Source organism: Pogoniulus pusillus, chromosome 4 (genome assembly GCF_015220805.1).
Source record: "Pogoniulus pusillus isolate bPogPus1 chromosome 4, bPogPus1.pri, whole genome shotgun sequence".
Lineage (NCBI taxonomy): Eukaryota > Metazoa > Chordata > Aves > Piciformes > Lybiidae > Pogoniulus > Pogoniulus pusillus.
In genome coordinates, this window is record NC_087267.1 from 6,957,980 (window position 1) to 6,976,208 (window position 18,229).

General features: G+C 41.7%; 1 protein-coding gene across 1 annotated transcript; it reads right to left on the bottom strand.

Annotated features, from left to right (window-relative positions):
• Positions 1–6,225: 6,225 nt before the first annotated feature.
• CAV2 (caveolin 2) lies at positions 6,226–16,721 on the bottom strand. The gene is made up of 3 exons (XM_064142083.1): positions 16,378–16,721; positions 16,028–16,215; positions 6,226–8,318 (listed from the first exon to the last, which is right to left on the bottom strand). Exons 1-3 carry the CDS (start codon positions 16,525–16,527, stop codon positions 8,168–8,170), a joined length of 489 nt encoding a protein of 162 aa, XP_063998153.1. The 5' UTR covers positions 16,528–16,721; the 3' UTR covers positions 6,226–8,167.
• Between the last annotated feature and the right edge of the window lie 1,508 nt (positions 16,722–18,229).

Here is an 18,229-nt window from a genome sequence, read left to right on the forward strand (position 1 = left end):
CCGCTGCCTGCGACCACCGGCAGGAGGTCCCAGCCTCTGGGTTGCGGGGGGCGACGGTGCCTGCGTGCGGCAGAACCGCCCGGGCAGGCTGGGGCGGAGGCAGGGAAGCAATGAGGAGATGGAAAACGTCAGTTGTGTTTCACGTCCAGAACGAGCGAGGCGTTTGTGGCGCTCCCCCGCCTACCCCCGGCACTGACAATAGTTTACACACAGTCATCGCTGCCCTAGGAACAATTGTGGAAACTTGGACATCCTTGGGATGAAGAAAAAGAGATTTTCTCAACTGGTTCATTTCAAAACTATGCAAATATTTAACAGTCCTGCTCTTTAACTGTGTTGTATTTTTCCTGGGAAGGAAACTGATCGGTGCATGTCTGCCATGCATATTAACCACTGCGATTTACTTGTAAAGAAGAGAAGTGGGATGGTGACATTTCGCCATGCACTTCTCCCAAGGACCTTTGTAACCTCAGAGGCATATGTTAGTGTAAAAGCCGTAAGAATTTCTCATTGTATCCAAGATGGTTAGGGTCAGGGTTGCAATGACACTATATATCTATGAATTATATTTTGTTGTTGTTTGCAGACATCAGTTTCTCTTAGGAAATCAGAACATGGTGAAAGATTTGTGATCTTAACACAAAAATAGTGGGCTTAGTGTTATGCCATTTAGCATAGAATTGCAGCAACAGAAGTAGGAAATTCTTAACTTTCAGTATATTTGGCTTTGCCAATTCAACAGAGGACTGACCTCAAAAAAAGCCACTGGCTAAGATCGATGTTGGCTCCACATATGTAAATAACTGCACCTGTTGAAAATGCGGTCCACACGGACATGTAGTACTGATATGGTCATCAGTTAGCAGCGAACTTTCTTTAAGAGTTTATGTTCCTCATAAACATTAGAACAAATGCTTTGGATGGACGTTTTCCAACTTTCCAAGCTTGTTGTAATTTTTAAAAGTAACTTTTCTCTTGATGCAATAACTCACTTTAGGCCATCATTAAAACATCTTCAGCTGTCGAAGCATTTCTGTGTACATAGTGTCAAATGGGTTTATTGAGGGGTGTAGTCTCTGCAATCTTTCAACCCATCTGAACACATGCACACCTCCCAACAGCTCTTCATTTTCATACCTAGGAAAGCTTTTCAATTAGTCAGTGTCCCCACACATAAACCAGAAGATTTTGATCCATCATTCAGTACTAATGCATATCTCAAGGACTAGTTAAAAAAGAGATGTGTTTGTTAATATGAAATCCTGACTTGGTCCTGGTCCACAGAACCACAGCCCCTTAAGAAAGACATTTCTCAGTCATGCAACTACTGCAGCTAGATGAATATTGGAAACTGATGGAATCTGTAAACTTTATGGGATGAATCCCAGAATAGGCTGCATACAAACTGAAACGAGCCGTCACATCTGATGAAGCTTAGCAGTGCTCACTTGAACTTGAATACAGCCTACACAGAAAATAACATGGCTACTACCAAGCTGTAAGGGTGAGGAAGCTGTGTCTGCAGAAATGGAGAGAGATAGAGCCATGGCCCATTGTCTGGCATGGTTGTGTGGGAAAGGCACATGCATTTAACAGCCAGAGACTTGGTGTAGATACACGCAAGAGTTCTGCAAAGTGCTCCCATTACATATGGAGGAAGAGTATAGCTCAACTTGAAAAGATGTGGTAAAGACTTGCAAGACTCTTCTAAAAGTGCAAAGGCTTGTGGTCCCATTCTCAGTTACTGACAGTGGTTATCCAAGTGTGTCCTAAAATTGCCAGGCATTGTAGAAACTCAAGCTGGCCTTGGAAATGCAACTCAAATTGTCTTCTCACTGAGCTTTGAGAAGAAGAGGTTTTTGGCATGGGCAGGAAACATTTCTTCCCAGAAGCCAGCAGGGGAAAAAAAAAAAAGGACTGGACAAAATTCCTCAAAGAATCATCACAAAATGAGTCATGAAACTGAACTGAACCTGCATGACCACTCGCTGAATATCTTTGTGTGATATCAAACATTCCCTGCTTCTCCAGTCCTTACACACCATCACTATCTATTTCTTATTTTTTATAGTTCAAGCTTGTGCAATTATTCTAGTTATGGTATTAGCAATATTCCTGATATATTTAGCAAGATTAGAATCAGCTCTGGGAAACTGTTCTTTATGTATAGTTTCAACAGAAGGCTGTCAGGTAACAGAGGTTGTCAGTAAGGAGCCTGACTTAGTACAGAGCACTTAGAAACCTGAGGCTAAGGAGAGGAAAATCACTGCTCTTTTAGTGTCTTCTGTTCAGTTGCTTAATTGCATCATTTAATGCACGTTCTTGGATGTTTTGATGGGTGAAAGCCTGAGCTGCCAAAATTCTTGGTGAGCTTTTATCAGCTGTGCTATTGTCCTCTATCTGCTGCATAGAATCATAGAATCAACCAGGTTGGAAGAGATCTCCAAGATCATCCAGTCCAACCTAGCACCCAGCCCTAGCCAGTCAACTAGACCATGGCACTAAGTGCCCCAGCCAGGCTTTTCTTGAACACCTCCAGGGATGGTGCCTCCACCACCTCCCTGGGCAGCCCATTCCAATGCCAATCACTCTCTCTGGGAACAACTTCCTCCTAACATCCAGCCTGTACTTCCACTGGCACAGCTTGAGACTGTGTCCCCTTGTTCTATTGGTGGTTGCCTGAGAGAAGAGGCCAACCCCCACCTGGCTACAATGTCCCTTGAGGTAGTTGTAGACAGCAATAAGGTCCCCCCTGAGCCTCCTCTTCTCTAGGCTAAACAACCCCAGGTCCCTCAGCCTCTCCTCACGGGGTTTGCATTGGGATAGGTTTAATATCCAGGCATCCAGGCCAGTGTTCCTTTTTTTTTTTTCTCCCCCACACGCTTAGAGTCATGAAGGATTTAGAGTGCTCATCCTGTTCCTGTTCTCTCTGGAGGATTTCTACACTTTCAGTTATAAGTCACTGGATAAGAACTTTTGCACTGAGAAGGGTACCCCTCACCACCTGTATCTAGAATTATGCTTTCATGTATATGTTTGTTACTTGGCCTGTTTGTTCACTAAAGAAGTAGTTACACCAGGAGAGGGAGAGATCCCCTCATATTCTTTCCTTCTCAGAACGTTTAGCTAGGAGTGATTTCCTCTTATATGGAAGCACTGCTACCATAACACATTTCACAATAGCCTGAGGGCTAGAAGAAGTAATCCAACACCTGAGAGACTCAGAGTCGTTTTTCCCCCATCTGTGCCTTTGAACTCACTCCTGGGAAAGTGCATTTTGGAAACTGCCCTATTCTGATGCACAGTAAGTGTATTTTAAAGTGTTGAAGGCAATCTGTTCTCTTATTTGGGGATTTTGACCGGTCTTAGACGCAAGTAAGATGCAAAATCGGTGAAACAAGGGTGGCTCTGAGCACGACAAAAGTAAAACTGCAGGTACTCTGGGAAAGTTACACGAAAGGGAGGTGCTTTCTGAGTTTAGACATGTTCCTGGCTGGGTGGCATCTGGGCAGGGACTACAGTTTGGAATTTAGATGTCTGACTCTTATCTTCATACTGTGGTAGGTGCCAGTATCTCTCATTAGAGCTAGTCCCTCAAGGTCTCAGTCAAGATAGATTGTAACTGTCTTGGTTGGAGAGGCATATTTAAAGCTTTAATTCCACCAGACCTGGCACAAATCAAGTTACTCTTTTCTCATCCCTTTTCAGTATAAAATTCCTTGACAAATACTGAGCTGGACCATAAACACTGGTCCATGTCAACACTGTTCTGTACCATTCTGCCAGTCTTATTACATTATTAATTATGCAAGAACTACTCTTATTAATGGTGCTTGAATGCCCACCCCTTGAGGCTTACTAGGACTTCCTGTCACAAAGTTTCACTGTCAAAGCATTTCATGGCCAATCCTACGTTAGAGTTGCAGCATTGTGATAGCTCTGGTAAGGTAGAGTAAAAAGCAAGTTGAGGTAGGGACACGGGGTGAAAAAGCAGCTGCTGCTAAACTGAGGCAGTTGGAAAAATAAACTTTCCTCAATGTTTGAAATAAAAATGTAGATCTCTACACTTTATTCCATTTAGATGGAAGTGCCTTTTGAGGGGGTCCTCCTTCCTCCTACTTGCAGCTGGAGGGGAAAGTCAGACAAAAGACAAAATCAAACATCCTGGACAGGTGACACTCCCCCCTGACTTCAAGGCATGAATCTGCCCTACTACTTACATGAAGCTCTATTTTCTTCCACAGGTCTGTCCAATTTCTGCAGCAAATACAATATTTTATGTAGTAGAGGAAAGCAGCAGAGCCAAGCCAAACATTTTGCATTCGTTAGTTCAGAGAGTCTTCCCTGGAGGATGATTCAGAGCAGGAACCCATCTAATCTCTCTTCTGAATTGCCTCTACAGAAGACATTTTCATTTTATTGCAATAAACTTAGGAAGATTAGTGTCACCAGGCTAAAGTTACCTTCATTAATTCTATGCTCAGTTGTAAATCCTTGCAAGAAGAAACTACTTCATGCATAGCTTCTGGTTCAATATACTTATGGGAGGTCTTATACTGCAGTTTTTATGAACATAGTCTACTAACATGCAACACCATCAGAATATTGGTGCTTGCCTTGTTTAATTTGCAATTTTATTTATAAAAAAACTCAACCCCAAAACTCAAACACATGCATTTTCCATGCATCTTAAAAAGAGAGCTAACAGAGCATAACAGCAATTGCTCCATCTCTGCAGGTGGGGGAGTGATCCCACCTTGTTAAAATAATGGACCTATCATTCTTTGACTTCCAGTAGATATGAGTGTGTGATCTGAGGTCTCACTGCTGCAGGGATGCATTGAGCTTTCCAGTCAGAGTATGCCTGAGGGAGGATTTTTTGGCAGGTGGAAAAAGGCTTCTCATTTACTAATGTAAAGTTTCTGTTAAGTATTTATTCCAATCAATGGAGAGAAGAAGTAGGATGGGAAAAGATAAGGTATAAACACCAAAGTTGTAGAATCAGATTAGAAGGATTTTAGGAAATAGCTGTCATATGGGGCTAGGTTAAAGTTCTGTCTGAATTAAAAGAAACAAGTCCATAAACACAAACCCAATACTAGTTCTGTATGTTAGTTACGACCTTCATGATAAATAAGATGCTGAAATATTTCGCTTGACAGAACTGAATCTCCAGCTCATTATTATAAACCTAAGGTCTGCATTAACATAAGGCAGGCTAGAATTAGAATATCTGACATTTATTTAATCTCACAGCTCTACCATGATAATAGAAAGTTTACTCTTAAGAACAACAGGATTTTCCTTGTTCCATAGAGTGGAAGAAGATGCATCGAAGCAGATGCACCTGAATCAGGTATTTTCCTTCATTTGTCACACACAATGAGAAAGAATTTGTGAACTCCTTGCCTAAATTCTCATTTGTAAGTTGCTGTTAAGGGATCAGCTGGGATGGTTTATCTCTTCCAAACTCCAACATTCTATGATTCTATAAACCTATTCCTGAATTGAAGATTACAGTTCAGTACCAGTGCCTGTTCAGCTCCTTTTGTCCAACAGTGCTGTCAGCTATTGACAATACCACCTGTGGCAGAGCTTTGGAATATCTATCAGAGCCGTCAAATCAGTAAAACTCAGACAATATACATCAGCCAGAGCTGCTTGAGGCAGATTCACACCTAAGTATCTAAGATTCTTTTATATTTGCACTTCCTTTCATTATTACTTCCATGGATGAGGTATGTGTATTTGACAAGCACATCCATTCCAGAGAAGATACTGCTATAAAATACAGAAGAAACTATCAGCTTTAATAACTTAATTACAAGCTTGTTTGGGTCTTCTAACAGCTAATGCAACGGTGAAAAGAATTAATTAACAAGCCTAAACCAAAATATCAGCAAACCAAATGTTCTTGATTTTCTGTGGTAGCTAGAGCCAGATGACTTGAGTAAGCTACTTAAGAATACATATATCCAGGAGTGCATGACCTAAAATGATATATTTTTCTCTAGGGAACAGCCTCATTTTCAAAGTCTGGATCCAAACCTGAGTTCCCTCAAAGCTTAGACTTTTACAAGGCTTCTTTTAGACACAAAGGCTAGTATTATTTACTTCTTCTTCTTCTTCTTCTTTGAAGTTAATTAATCAAGGGAATATTTTTCTGTGGAAAACACCTTTGTAAAAATCCCTCAATGCTGTAGAAGAAAACACCTCCCCAAAGAATTCAAGCGTAGCCTGATCAATTTTTATTTTCAAAAGAGATATTCCACTTTTAACATAAGAAAGGTATCTTGAAGAGCACATCTGAACAGCAAGATAGTTTGGGGTTTGTTTTGTTTGTTTGTTTTTCATTTGTTCCAAAGAAGCTTCCATGGGCACTAATCTTTAAGATCCAGTTTTGATAAGCCATATGAATCCACCTCTAAATGGCACAAACAGTAAAAATACTTTTAACATACAAAGATGTTCTCAATATACAAAGAATATACAGTGTCAGCTAGCTTCTGTAGGCTGATAAACAAGAAAAGGAAAATCAGTAAATAAAGCATGCACTCATAAAAAGTGTTTTTCTGAATGTAGCCATAATTCTGCATTGAGAGACCTGCTTCAGAGAACGCAATCATTCTGTGTGGGCTTAATTATGCACTGAGATATGTAATTTTCCACTATAAATAAATTAGATGCAGTTGTTAGTAGCAGAACCATATTGATGTTCATCCATTTCTTTCCCCTCTCCCATATTCTAGAGGAACTGCATAGTGTTCTAATGCAATCTGGCATTTTAAGAGCTTTTTAAAGGGTTGAAAAACTTGGAAAAGTGAGGTTGAAAATATGAAAAAGCTGATGTTGTATTATTTTATTACATATCTTTTGTTGCTTTATTACGTATCTTTTGCTTGATAAGAAATCTCTGATATAAAGTTTAAAAGTCATATATACATTTTACAATTGCAACTTATCATTTGTATTGAAAGAAAAACAGCAGCATAAGCCCATCAGAAGGCCAATCTAATTTTAATGTACCTCTGCATACTTTCTGTTATTCTGATTTGCAAAGCCATATTAGGTGGAGAAGGAAGAAGGGCTTTTTAGCAGATAGACTTTGAAGTAGTAAACAAGCAAGTCAGTAGGTAAGGAAGACAAGAAAAGGATACAAGGTAAACTCACTTGCCTTCTATAGGAGCTTGCTACTTTGCTAAAGTGCCAGCATAGTGTCTGTTTTAAATATCACAATATTCACACAGATAATACACAGAAATAGGCAGGTTTGCATTTACCACACCCCTATTTAATGAAAATAATTTCTCATAAACAGATATGTCCAACCCTTTTGCATAGTCTTGTATGAAATGCTTAGAATCTTTGCTTTTACATGCATCCATATATAATGAATTGCATGACAACACTTAAAAATCTAGATAACTTAGAAACTGAAATTTTTGCATTGTCTTATGGTCTAATAGGCTGGTTAAGATTCAGATACTATAGAAATAATCCTTCAAAGAAAATCATCACGTGCCATTTACAAAGGAACAAAATATACAGCAAAGTTAATCTCTCATTAAATAAAATATACAGATTAGCTGATATACCAAATCATTAGCTAACACCTTATTTTAAGGGATAAGCTTTGAGGGAGCTATTCCTCCCCAGTGTAGGAGAATTACACAACAGTTCCCAGTATACTTGTGCAGTGAGTCACGTTCATTTTAGCTGCTGATAATAAAGGATCAAGTTGATCATTCTGTATAGTGAGGGCCAAAAATGATCCTTGCAGTAAAGTCAATGTACAGGTCTGTTTCACCTAAAGCATCACAGTCTACTTAAATATTTACAGTAATAATGCAAATCATTATCACTGTGGTGGCTGTTAAACCTCCATGAGAATTCTCCTTTAACCTAACAATCGATGTACCATTAAAATAAAGTGTTGCCAACATACTCTGCATTCACTCTTTTGTTAAAATACCGAACTATGAAAACTGCCTACTTATTCTTCAGCTGATCTCCCTGAAAAGAAATGTGTTTTAGAGAAAAATATCATGTTCTCACTTAAACCAGTCATTGAAGTGTAACAGTTTGGAATGAATGTAAGTGCTTGTATGTTAGGTTAGCAAAGAGGTATCACACTAGCTACAGTTACAGCTGTTTTGCATCCCTGATGTTACTCTTGGTCCAGGCGAATATTAATCATGGCAAAGCATCGGCCCAGGCTCTGAAAGAACGGTGTGACAAAAACATCTGTCAGGCTCTTCCATATAGTTTGGACTGAAGGCAAGACCATGAGACAGGTTTTCACGAAAGGCACAACAATCCTGTAAAAGAGAAAATGGAAGATTTGAAGATTGCTTCTACAGCACAGGGAAATCAGGATAACCAAACAGAAGCATGAATGATTCTATAGCTCTAAATTTCTAAACAAGTTGATTGTACACTCGTTCACTCACTCACCATCAATTTTGTTTGCTCACAGTCTTGCGCCTGCCCACACAGCACCACCATGCTGTATGTGGGTATCTGGCCAGGATTGTTTGTGTGAAACACAGGAGGGAGACAGGAGATGCTTTCTTTTTGTTCTGTCTCTGTTTATTTCTGATTTGCAATGCTGAGCTAAGTTTTGCACATGCCTTTTACAAGGGTGAACTTGCGCTGTTCTCTCTCTGCTGCTGGAGGGTTGGTGTATATGATACGCTGCAAGCCTGGTGCTACGCCACTGTAACTGATGAGCAGAGTCATCTGCTAAGGATGACTTCACAGCTTAACAAAAATGCTACATTCCCCAGTTTGATCAGCTGGGAACAGTGCTCTATGGTCTGTTCTTGCTCTGATGTCTCCTGAGGTACAAATGCACAAGAACACATATGCATCACCATTCTCATCCCAGTCCTACCAATCTAACATGGCTGTTACCAGTTGCTACAATAAACCAAACAAAACCACAATGTCTGGTTACACCAGATTACTGTAGTGCAGAGACATGCTGAACCTCAGAAAAGTGGGATATTGCTGACCCTCTAAAGATTTTTATCCATGGATGAGAAACTAATGTAGAAGGAGGTCAAAACTCCTGGTCAGGTAAAAGATCTTTTTATTCACTCAAAGTGCATATTTGAAAGTATTGTGCATCCACCTTGTGAGCATCTGGGGATGTTCTCCATGCGTTCCAATTCCAAAGCAATGTCATTAGTGGTGGCTTAAAACAAGCATACTCACAACAGAAGTGAGCCAGAAATGCACATATGGACAGCTCAAGAGAGCATTGGATACAGGACAACTAACTCCACTCTTAAGTTGTTCTCCTTTCTTAATAATTTACTGGCCAAACCCCATGGTCATTTCTTATAAACTGGATCACACACAGGATCACAGATGTTAGGGGCTGGAAGGGACCCAAGGAGATCATCGAGTCCAACGCCCCTGCCAGAGCAGGACAGGACAATGCAATCTAACACAGATCACAGAGGAACGCATCCAGACAGGCCTTGAAAGTCTCCAGAGAAGGAGACCCCACTACCTCTTTAGGGAGCCTGTTCCAGTGCTCTGGAACCCTTACAGTAAAGAAGTTCCCCCTGGTGTTGAGCTGGAACCTCTCTTGCTCTAACTTACACCCATAATGAATGACAGGTTTCAAACTATGCATTTGGGGCAGCATTTTTATTAATCACAATTCCAAAGGTGAAAATATTGTTATCTTCTACTTATTACAGTTTAGATTCCAGCTCAGTATCTGGGTTTGCTCAGATTAAGGGATTTGCTATTCTGGGAATTAAATATGACTTAAAAATGAAATGGATAAATAATTTATGTAGTAGTGAGGTGGTACTGGAGGCAGGTTTTAGGAAAAATCTCTTGTTACATATATGGCATTTATTTCCTAAATTAGGTAGAAGAAGCTATATATTCTCTTGATAAAGGTAATAAACTCTGTCCCAGTTTGCTGTTGTATTCAGAATTTAAGATCCCATTCTTGTACCAACATAATTCTGCTGCAGAACCTTACTGATTTTTATTTGAATTACAGGAAAATATTTAATTTACTATTTCATCATAGGTCTAAAAAAAATAGTAAGTAATATGTATTCCCAATGAGTGTTGCTCAGAATACCAAAATAAAGAAAAGAATTGGCACTTTTTTTTTTTAAATAAATAAAGTTTAGAAAGGTAAAGAGCCAAAATGAATTATTTTTAGTATTTACCTAGCCAGATTCTCAGCTTTTATCATACAGTGCAAACCATCTACTAGCATGTGTATGCTGCGCTCTAAGCTAACCCAGATGGATTTAAATAAGAATAGCTTCTCTAAAACCTTTTCTTCTTTTGTCTCTGCTGAAACAGCTAGTAAGATACACACCATATGGAACTGGGAGCGTTAGTGGGATAATGTGTCCCTAGTTTTAAACTGAATCCTGTACACTATGTGTTTTATAACCACCTATAATATCACTACATACAGAATAATTTCTACAGAATAAAAGCAGGGTTCCACCTGTTAGAATACAGCTCATAAACACCAGTAATGCAAAGGAAAACAAACAAACAAACAAACAAAAAGTATTTCTCCAAGCAACACAGGGAAAATGCCAGAAATGACTACTCAGCTTGTGTTGACTTCACCCCTTTTCCATTTCAGTTAGTTTAAAAAGGCTAGAGGCTATGTCACTGCTCTTCTGCTGTCATCTAAAATTAAGGTGGCCTGTTTGCTTATCTATCTATCTATATGTAACTGAACTGCAGAGAAACAGAAATCACACAATCATAGAATTGCTTGGATTGGAAAAGATCCCCAAGGTCATTGTGTCCTAGTGTAAGCAGAAGGAGTACAGAAGTGATCATGCCTCTGCACTAAGCACTGGTGAAGCCGCACCTTGAATGCTGTGTTCTGCTTTGGGCCCCTCACAACAAGAAGGGCACTGAGTTGCTGGAGCATGTCCAGAGAAGGACAGCAAAGTTCATGAAGGGCCTGGAGAACAGGTTCTAGGAGGAGCAGCTGAGGGAACTGGGGTTGTTTAGTCTGGAGGAGTCTGAGGGGAAACTTCATTGCCCCCTACAGCTACCTGAAAGGATGTTGTAACGAGGTGGGTGTGAGTCTCTTCTCCCTACTATGGAGTAATAGAACAAGAAGAAATGGCCTGAAAATGCACTAGGGAAGGTTTAGATTGGATATTAGGAAAACAATCTTTACTGAAAGGGTGGCCAAGATTTAGAATAAGTTGCACAGGGAAGTGGTGGAAGCATTGTCCCTGCACGTGTTAAAAAAGTGTGTAAACATGGCACTTCAGGACATGGTTTAGTGGCCATACTGGTGTTAGGCTGAAAATCTGACCTCTATATTGGACCTTCTATTGACAGAATCACATAAAATACAACTAACCAAACACCACACTATGCAGAAGTTTCACAGAAAGATGTAGTGAATCACCAGGCTGTCATTAGGGAAGGCTGGAAAAGCAACGATCAAGCTACTTGAAACTGCTGTAGTGGTTATTCACATGGTACCAGAACTCATCCTCTTTCAATAGTGTTAAATACAGTAAATATAAAAATGTTTGGGTAATGTTTTATAATCTTTTAGCACTTGCTATTGCATTTTATGGTAAATGCATGCCAAAACCAATGGAGGCTAACTTCACAGGAAGAGGTATGAAACATGCTAGCAAGCACAGCCAGTTAATAAATATTAAAACAAAAGTCAGCCTACTTAGACCAGTAATCAAACACCTTTCCTCAGAGAATAAAATCCTTTAGCCATGAAAAATAAGTAGAAGATATCTTCTAAAAAATGTGTGTCTCTGTTTGTATCTACAAGTACCTACATACACATCCTGTCCTGCATAGGGTATGTTATCTTACTTCTGGTGATTTCCAGATTGATTGATTATCAGAGTGTGATATGCCTTTGGTGGAGTGACCAGGCACACATAAATAACCAAGTGCTACTAGGAGCTATGTATTCAGTTTTGTGACACATGAAACAAGTATTTGCATCTTCTACTCTCACTGCTGTAGGTTCTCCCCAGTTTGCACTTTTATTCAGAGAGACAATAACTGCTTGAGAAATGTCTAACAGTGAAAGTAAAGTTGGCATATCTCGTGGATGTCAACACTTGCTGCAATATTTGTACCAGCAGTATTATGACATGGCACAGCACTGGGAAGAAATCAAAGCTCTGTTGAATTTGGCATCTAAGCTGAAGCATTGCCAAGGTATTTTGACTGCCTATATGACCTCTCATTGAATATTGCTATGTGTGTGTATGTATATATATATATTTATATAATAGGCATTATTTTAATAAGTAAATGAATCACCTCTTTGGGAACTGTGGAACTCAAAAGAATAAATTATCATTTTTTTCTATCCTATCCTATTTTCTCTTCAAGGCAGGACATCTACAAAATTATACCTACCAATGTTTCTCACTTTTACTCACATTATTTCTTTTCTGCTGAAAAATGTTCTCCTGAGGGAACATGACTGAGAACCAGACACCTCTTGGAAAGGGCAGACCACAGTTTAATTCCCACTGATAAGAGTATTTTCAGTTCAAAGCAGTTCAGATTTTCACAGTTGGGCAAAGATGATGGAGTAGCCATTCACTATTAATCTAGATTCCCACTTCAAAATAAAGAACCACATATTCTGTTGTAAAGGCTTTCAAAATGAAACCTCAGACATATCTTAATGCCACCTCTTAAATGTTATGCCATACAGTGGTTAAATTACCTAATTCCAAGTATGGGCATGCACTACATCATTGTTTTGAATTAAAATTCTTACATGGCTCTACAATACAAACAAGTATTGTGAACAATTGGATAAATACTGCCTAGTGGTTGCAGAGCTTCTTGGTGAGTTCCGTTAACCCTCAGGACACTTATGAGTGAGGCAGGAGAGAACAACCAGAGCCTTCCAGGACCCATGCATAATATACGAAATACATCAAACCCAAACGTTATATATCCCAGGAACTAGGTAGACTGCAAAGGATAAAACTAAAGAGGAAGCAAGAAAACATCCACCTGCTTCCTCTTTAGAAGCCAAAGGATATATACTGGAAATGAAAGAAGAGTCATATTATCTGGTGGGTCTTCATAGCCTTGCTGTAATTTATTTTGATTTTGGACAGCCAGTAGGGAAACTGTTTTGTGGATGAGTGTGATAGCAGTAAGGTATGTAAGCAGGGTTGTGGGGAAAGAGGTAGGAGATTATGTATGTCCATATCTACTCTGTATCTAAGTCCCTGCCTACATCTTACCACTGTGAATGAAGATCAAGCCAAAAGGAGCCCTAAGCACCCACTGCTCCAGTTGACAATAGCACGAAGCTGTCTGAGTCCTTGTTCTTTATATTAATCCTCAGATACAAGATTCAAGTTATGGATACTCAAATGAAGCACTGACTATTAGTATAAATATGCAACATACCAGAACAGAATTCAGACAAGAGCACAATAAGGCATAGATGACATTCAAGCATTAATTTCCAAGAGGTGGCCAACATGGCTTGGTACAAGAATCAGTCCCTAATCTATAATAAATATCATTATTTGTCATGTACTACTTGGAAAACTATGCTCATGTTCAAAAAATCCATAACTTGGACAGTCTTGATCTAAGGATAAGTTTAAAAGCTTGCTAATATTTACAGAAAGATGTTAAAACTCACTCTGACAAATTCTGCCATGTATAGTCTGTGATGAGAATGACAGCCATTATTAAAAGAGAAGAAATATAGATAAAGAGCCTTCCTTGAATTGTCTTGTATTTAGGTCACCAACCTGCTAGCTGGCACAGTTTTAGCCTAGCATTATCTTTTATCAGGTAATATAAGCCTGGATCTTGTCTCAAGCAGTCAGTTTAAGAGCAAGAACAGAATATACTCCAGCTTTAGAGATGAAAATGAAAATTGAAGTGCATTATTACATACTTATTGCCCAGATTTCTTTTTGCTGTTCATGAAGTCTCACACACTTGCTTCCTTCTTTAGCAATCTTTTTGTTGATGAAAAACATTTGCTATCAGGTATGAGTGGTGCAATTCATGAGGTCTTTATGCATGAGAAATGCTGAGCCAGACTTCTGTGGATTTTTAGCATGCTGACAAAACTAAGACAATACGCATGATAATCAACAGAGCTTTGTGCCTGAGCACCTCCAGAAGTTGTTGAAACACCTTCAAACCTAGCCTAAAGAAAGCATTGCCTATGACAGATCCAAGGCACCATCTCATTGGCTTGGATGATTCAAGTCTCCTGCAGGCAGCCATATAAGAGGGTGTGTACAGGGTTTTCCCCTGAAAGCTGAAAAGAAAGTTATAATGGCATTTCTGTCCACTCACCCACGAAACAAGGGGTTACTGTTTTCATCAGACTGAACAAGGCTACATGGAGCAAGCACCATGTATCTAGGGTCTCTGTACCTGCACTACCCTCTCAAAACCAGAAACTCTGAACTCCTCACTCCCAAGAAACCTGGAACATGAAATGCTGCAAATAAACTGGTTTAGTCTCAGTGTTGTTCCACCTTTGTATTGGAATAAATCCAACTTGTAGCTGTGGAAAGACGACAGTGCAGGCTTTGGATGGTGACACTGGTTGGGCCCCATGGGGGTGCAGATGGTGCTACTGTGTTATGCAGTTCTTTTCCATCATGTTGGGGTGCAAGGAAAACACAAACCAACGATCCCTTCTGTAGTGATAATGGACATTGGGAAAGATAATCAGTTGTTGTGGAAACAATGTGTACACAAAGTCAAGGGGAAATTTTCAAATCAAGTGCCACATTTGGACAGTCCTATTTCAGATGTACAGAGAACCCACAGTTCCTGAGACAGTCACTAGGGATAACTTGCATAAATAGAAACTGACCTCTGAGCCCTGGGTTCAGTTAAACTCACATCTGTGTAACTCCTGTGGATATTATGCAATCTCTGCTCCAAAATTCAAATTAGTTGGTTTTCAAAGTGACTCCCAACGATGTCATCAACCCAAACTTCAATTCCACTAAAATCTGCACCCATGGTATTGCAACTACATGTTCACATAATCAACACATGCCCATTGCTTTGTTTCCCAGTTTCTGGATTGTATTTTGTTTTCTTTAACAGCTTCTTCATGATCCCAGTGTTATCCAAGTCAAAACGACTTTGCCTAAAACCCACACACATGGAAAATCCTGGTTTGCAGGGATGGCATCGATAATCTACAGTCATCCTTTCCTCTGCAGCCTGCTGGATTCTCAGTTTTTTCCTCAACCTCATTTTCATCAACCTGTTTTTCTTCCTTCTCCAAAATAATCATCTTTTTGGTCTTGAGATACTCTTCCTTATTCTACCAATACATTCTCCTTAAAATACACCAGGTTTGCTATGGCTTGGAAGGCTACTGTATTTGCCTAGGAACCTGGGCCATGGTCATCAGCAACTTTCCTCTGCTCACCAGGTTGTTTGGTTTTTTGTTTTGCTTAGATGGAAGTGCTTTGGGGCAGTGCACTAGAGATGGCCATGTACCAGCTGCAAGGTGATGACAGCAGATTATATGGTAGTTGCAAAGAAAGAGTAAACTGGGCCCTCAAAAGCTTGCTTTGATCTGTGAGAAAAAAAAAGATGAAAGAGGTGACTGTACTGAGAAGGTGCCAGGTGTGAGTAATACTTCTGCAGAGGCCTTTCATTTCAAATACAACTTTTATCAACTTAACAACCAGCTTTTAAAAACATCAACATACAAGAAGCTATCGTTATTACTCCAGAAGCCAGCTGATGCTGACATGCACTGCAGTAGATCCCACGTAAGTGGTAGAACAGGCTCTCTGCTCCATGGAGTTTACATGCCAGACCGCTGGTAAAAAGCAAGGCAGGGAAATGAATTACAGAGAAAATACTGTTTTCATTCATCTCCCCTTAAAAATAAAGCAGTTCACAGAAGTTAGAGACAGTGTTGACTGGTCAGGCAGTAATGCTGTGAGAGGCGAGTTCTGCTGCGCTGTTTGCAGAGCCCACGCACCGATGAGCACCAAAATGCACTTACCAGATGTGCAGGCAGCTGAGCACCGCGAAGAGGATCCCCACGACCATGGCCAGCGGTACGGCAAGAACCAGAGTCAGGAGCTTATAGATCAGGTACTTGCTGAGCTCAAAGAGGGCGTGGCTGCAGACCCAGACTTTGTCGAAGGAGTGGGTCAGCTCGGGCTCCGCGATCACATCCTCGAATCCCAACTGGAAGAAGATGCAGCTCTGCCGTAACGCAAAGCTGGGGCGAGGGGAGGCCGCAGGGCACCCCTGCCCGCCGCGCGGCCCGCTCCCCTCCCCGCTGCCAGCCCCGCCCGCCCCGCGGCCCGGCGCAGCTGCCCGCCCGGCCGGGACCCCTCTGGCTCTCACCTGCAGGTGGGCGTTCATCCCGCTGGGGTCGCGGTCCAGCTCGTCCTCCCTGCATTTCTCTACCTCTGGCAGCGCGGGGCCACCGCTCCGCGGGAAGTTGTCGTCGTCCATGAAGATACGAGTGTCTGCCTTCTCCGTCTCCAGTCCCATGGCGCTGCCCGCCGCCCCACGGCTCCCTGCCCTGCCCCGTCCGCTCCCGCGGCATCCGCGGTCCCGCTGGGCTGGGGCGGAGCAGGCCTGCCCGGACACGCCCCGCGGGCCGCGCCACAGGCTGCAGCGGGAGCGGGAGGGAGCCTGCCGGGTCGGGCCCCAGCGCGGGCGCCGCCAGGTTCCCGCCGCCAGGTTCCCGCCGCCAGGTTCCCGCCTCCCGCGGAGCTCGCTACCAGCCCAGCCGCCTTTCGACTCGGCGGCCGCTGGAGGGGTCGGAGCCTCCCGCCGGACTCCCCTCTCCAGCTGTCCAGGGCCGCCGGGCGCATTTGTTTTGCCCTTGCTTCCGAAATGCCGGGGCAGCATTTCAGCGCTGTGGCTGCGGTCTCACGCGTGATTGACGCCGGAGGGAACGCGCATTTCTGTCACTGACCAGACAGCCAGCCAGGGAAACAGCTGAGGCGGTTGTGCTCTGGGACATGGTGGGTTGTATCTTCTGCCCTATTTGCAGCCGTAGCAGAAAATCAAAAGAAGGAAGGTTCCCACGCACAGCCCCACCGCTTTGTCACACTCCAACACTACTTATGTGACTTATGCTCCCTAAACAGCATAATCCTTGCTGCAACGAAATACTGCATCTATCGTTATAAACTATTACCGTGCCCTCCTTGGGTTTTAGCTTCAGTTCATGAAAGTTATTTCTTCTATTTTCTTTGAAAACATCTTTTAAGCCTAAGAGTGTTTTATATAAAGGTAAACAAATCGCCATAATGACTGCTGAAAGTTTGGTAATGCTGAGTGTGAGCTCATGAGCTGTCAGGAGCATGTTCTTGCTGCATTCAGTAACCACGATCACCCGTCACGATCAGAGAGAGAAGTCACCTTAATAACCAACGATCCAGGCTCGTTAAATGAAAAGGAAGCTGGTACTGCTGAGTTTCTTTAATTTTCACCACTGCATCAAATTAAGGAGAGCTTTAAGCTTGGAGAAGCTCACAGGAAAGTGATACAAAAATAACTTTGTAAGGCTGTGGTAGGAAGGTCACCTAATACAATGCTCTGGACCATATTGCATTGTTCTTGACCGGATAACTTCTGCAGAAAAGCTTCACATCTCTGTGGAACTCATGTTAATGACTTTTTTTTCTCCCACACTGAGGAACACAGTGACGCTGGTGTCACGTAAATGTTTTGGATCCAGTGATGTAGCTGTGGCTCGTTAAGTATAGAAGCCTGCAAATACAAATTTACAATAGGTTCAAAGTTAAGCAAAGAAACAGTGTGATGACTCAAGATGCGTTTCTAAAACCCTCTCCCTGCGGCGACTTTTTGTTCCATGAGTGGGGGAAATAAAAAGGTAAATTGACAAATGAGATTCAGGCCAACACTGCAAGGTAGTTCTGCCCAGCAACTGTTCATAGAATCAATCAGGTTGGAAGAGACCTCCAAGATCATCCAGTCCAACCTAGCACCCAGCTCTATCCAGTCAACCAGACCATGGCACTAAGTGCCTCAGCCAGGCTTTTCTTGAAGACCCCCAGGGACGGTGCCTCCACCACCTCCCTGGGCAGCCCATTCCAATGCCAATCACTCTCTGTGAAGAACTTCCTCCTAACATCCAGCCTATACCTACCCTGGCACAACTTGAGACTGTGTCCCCTTGTTCTATTGGTTGCCTGGAAGAAGAGACCAACCCCCACCTGGC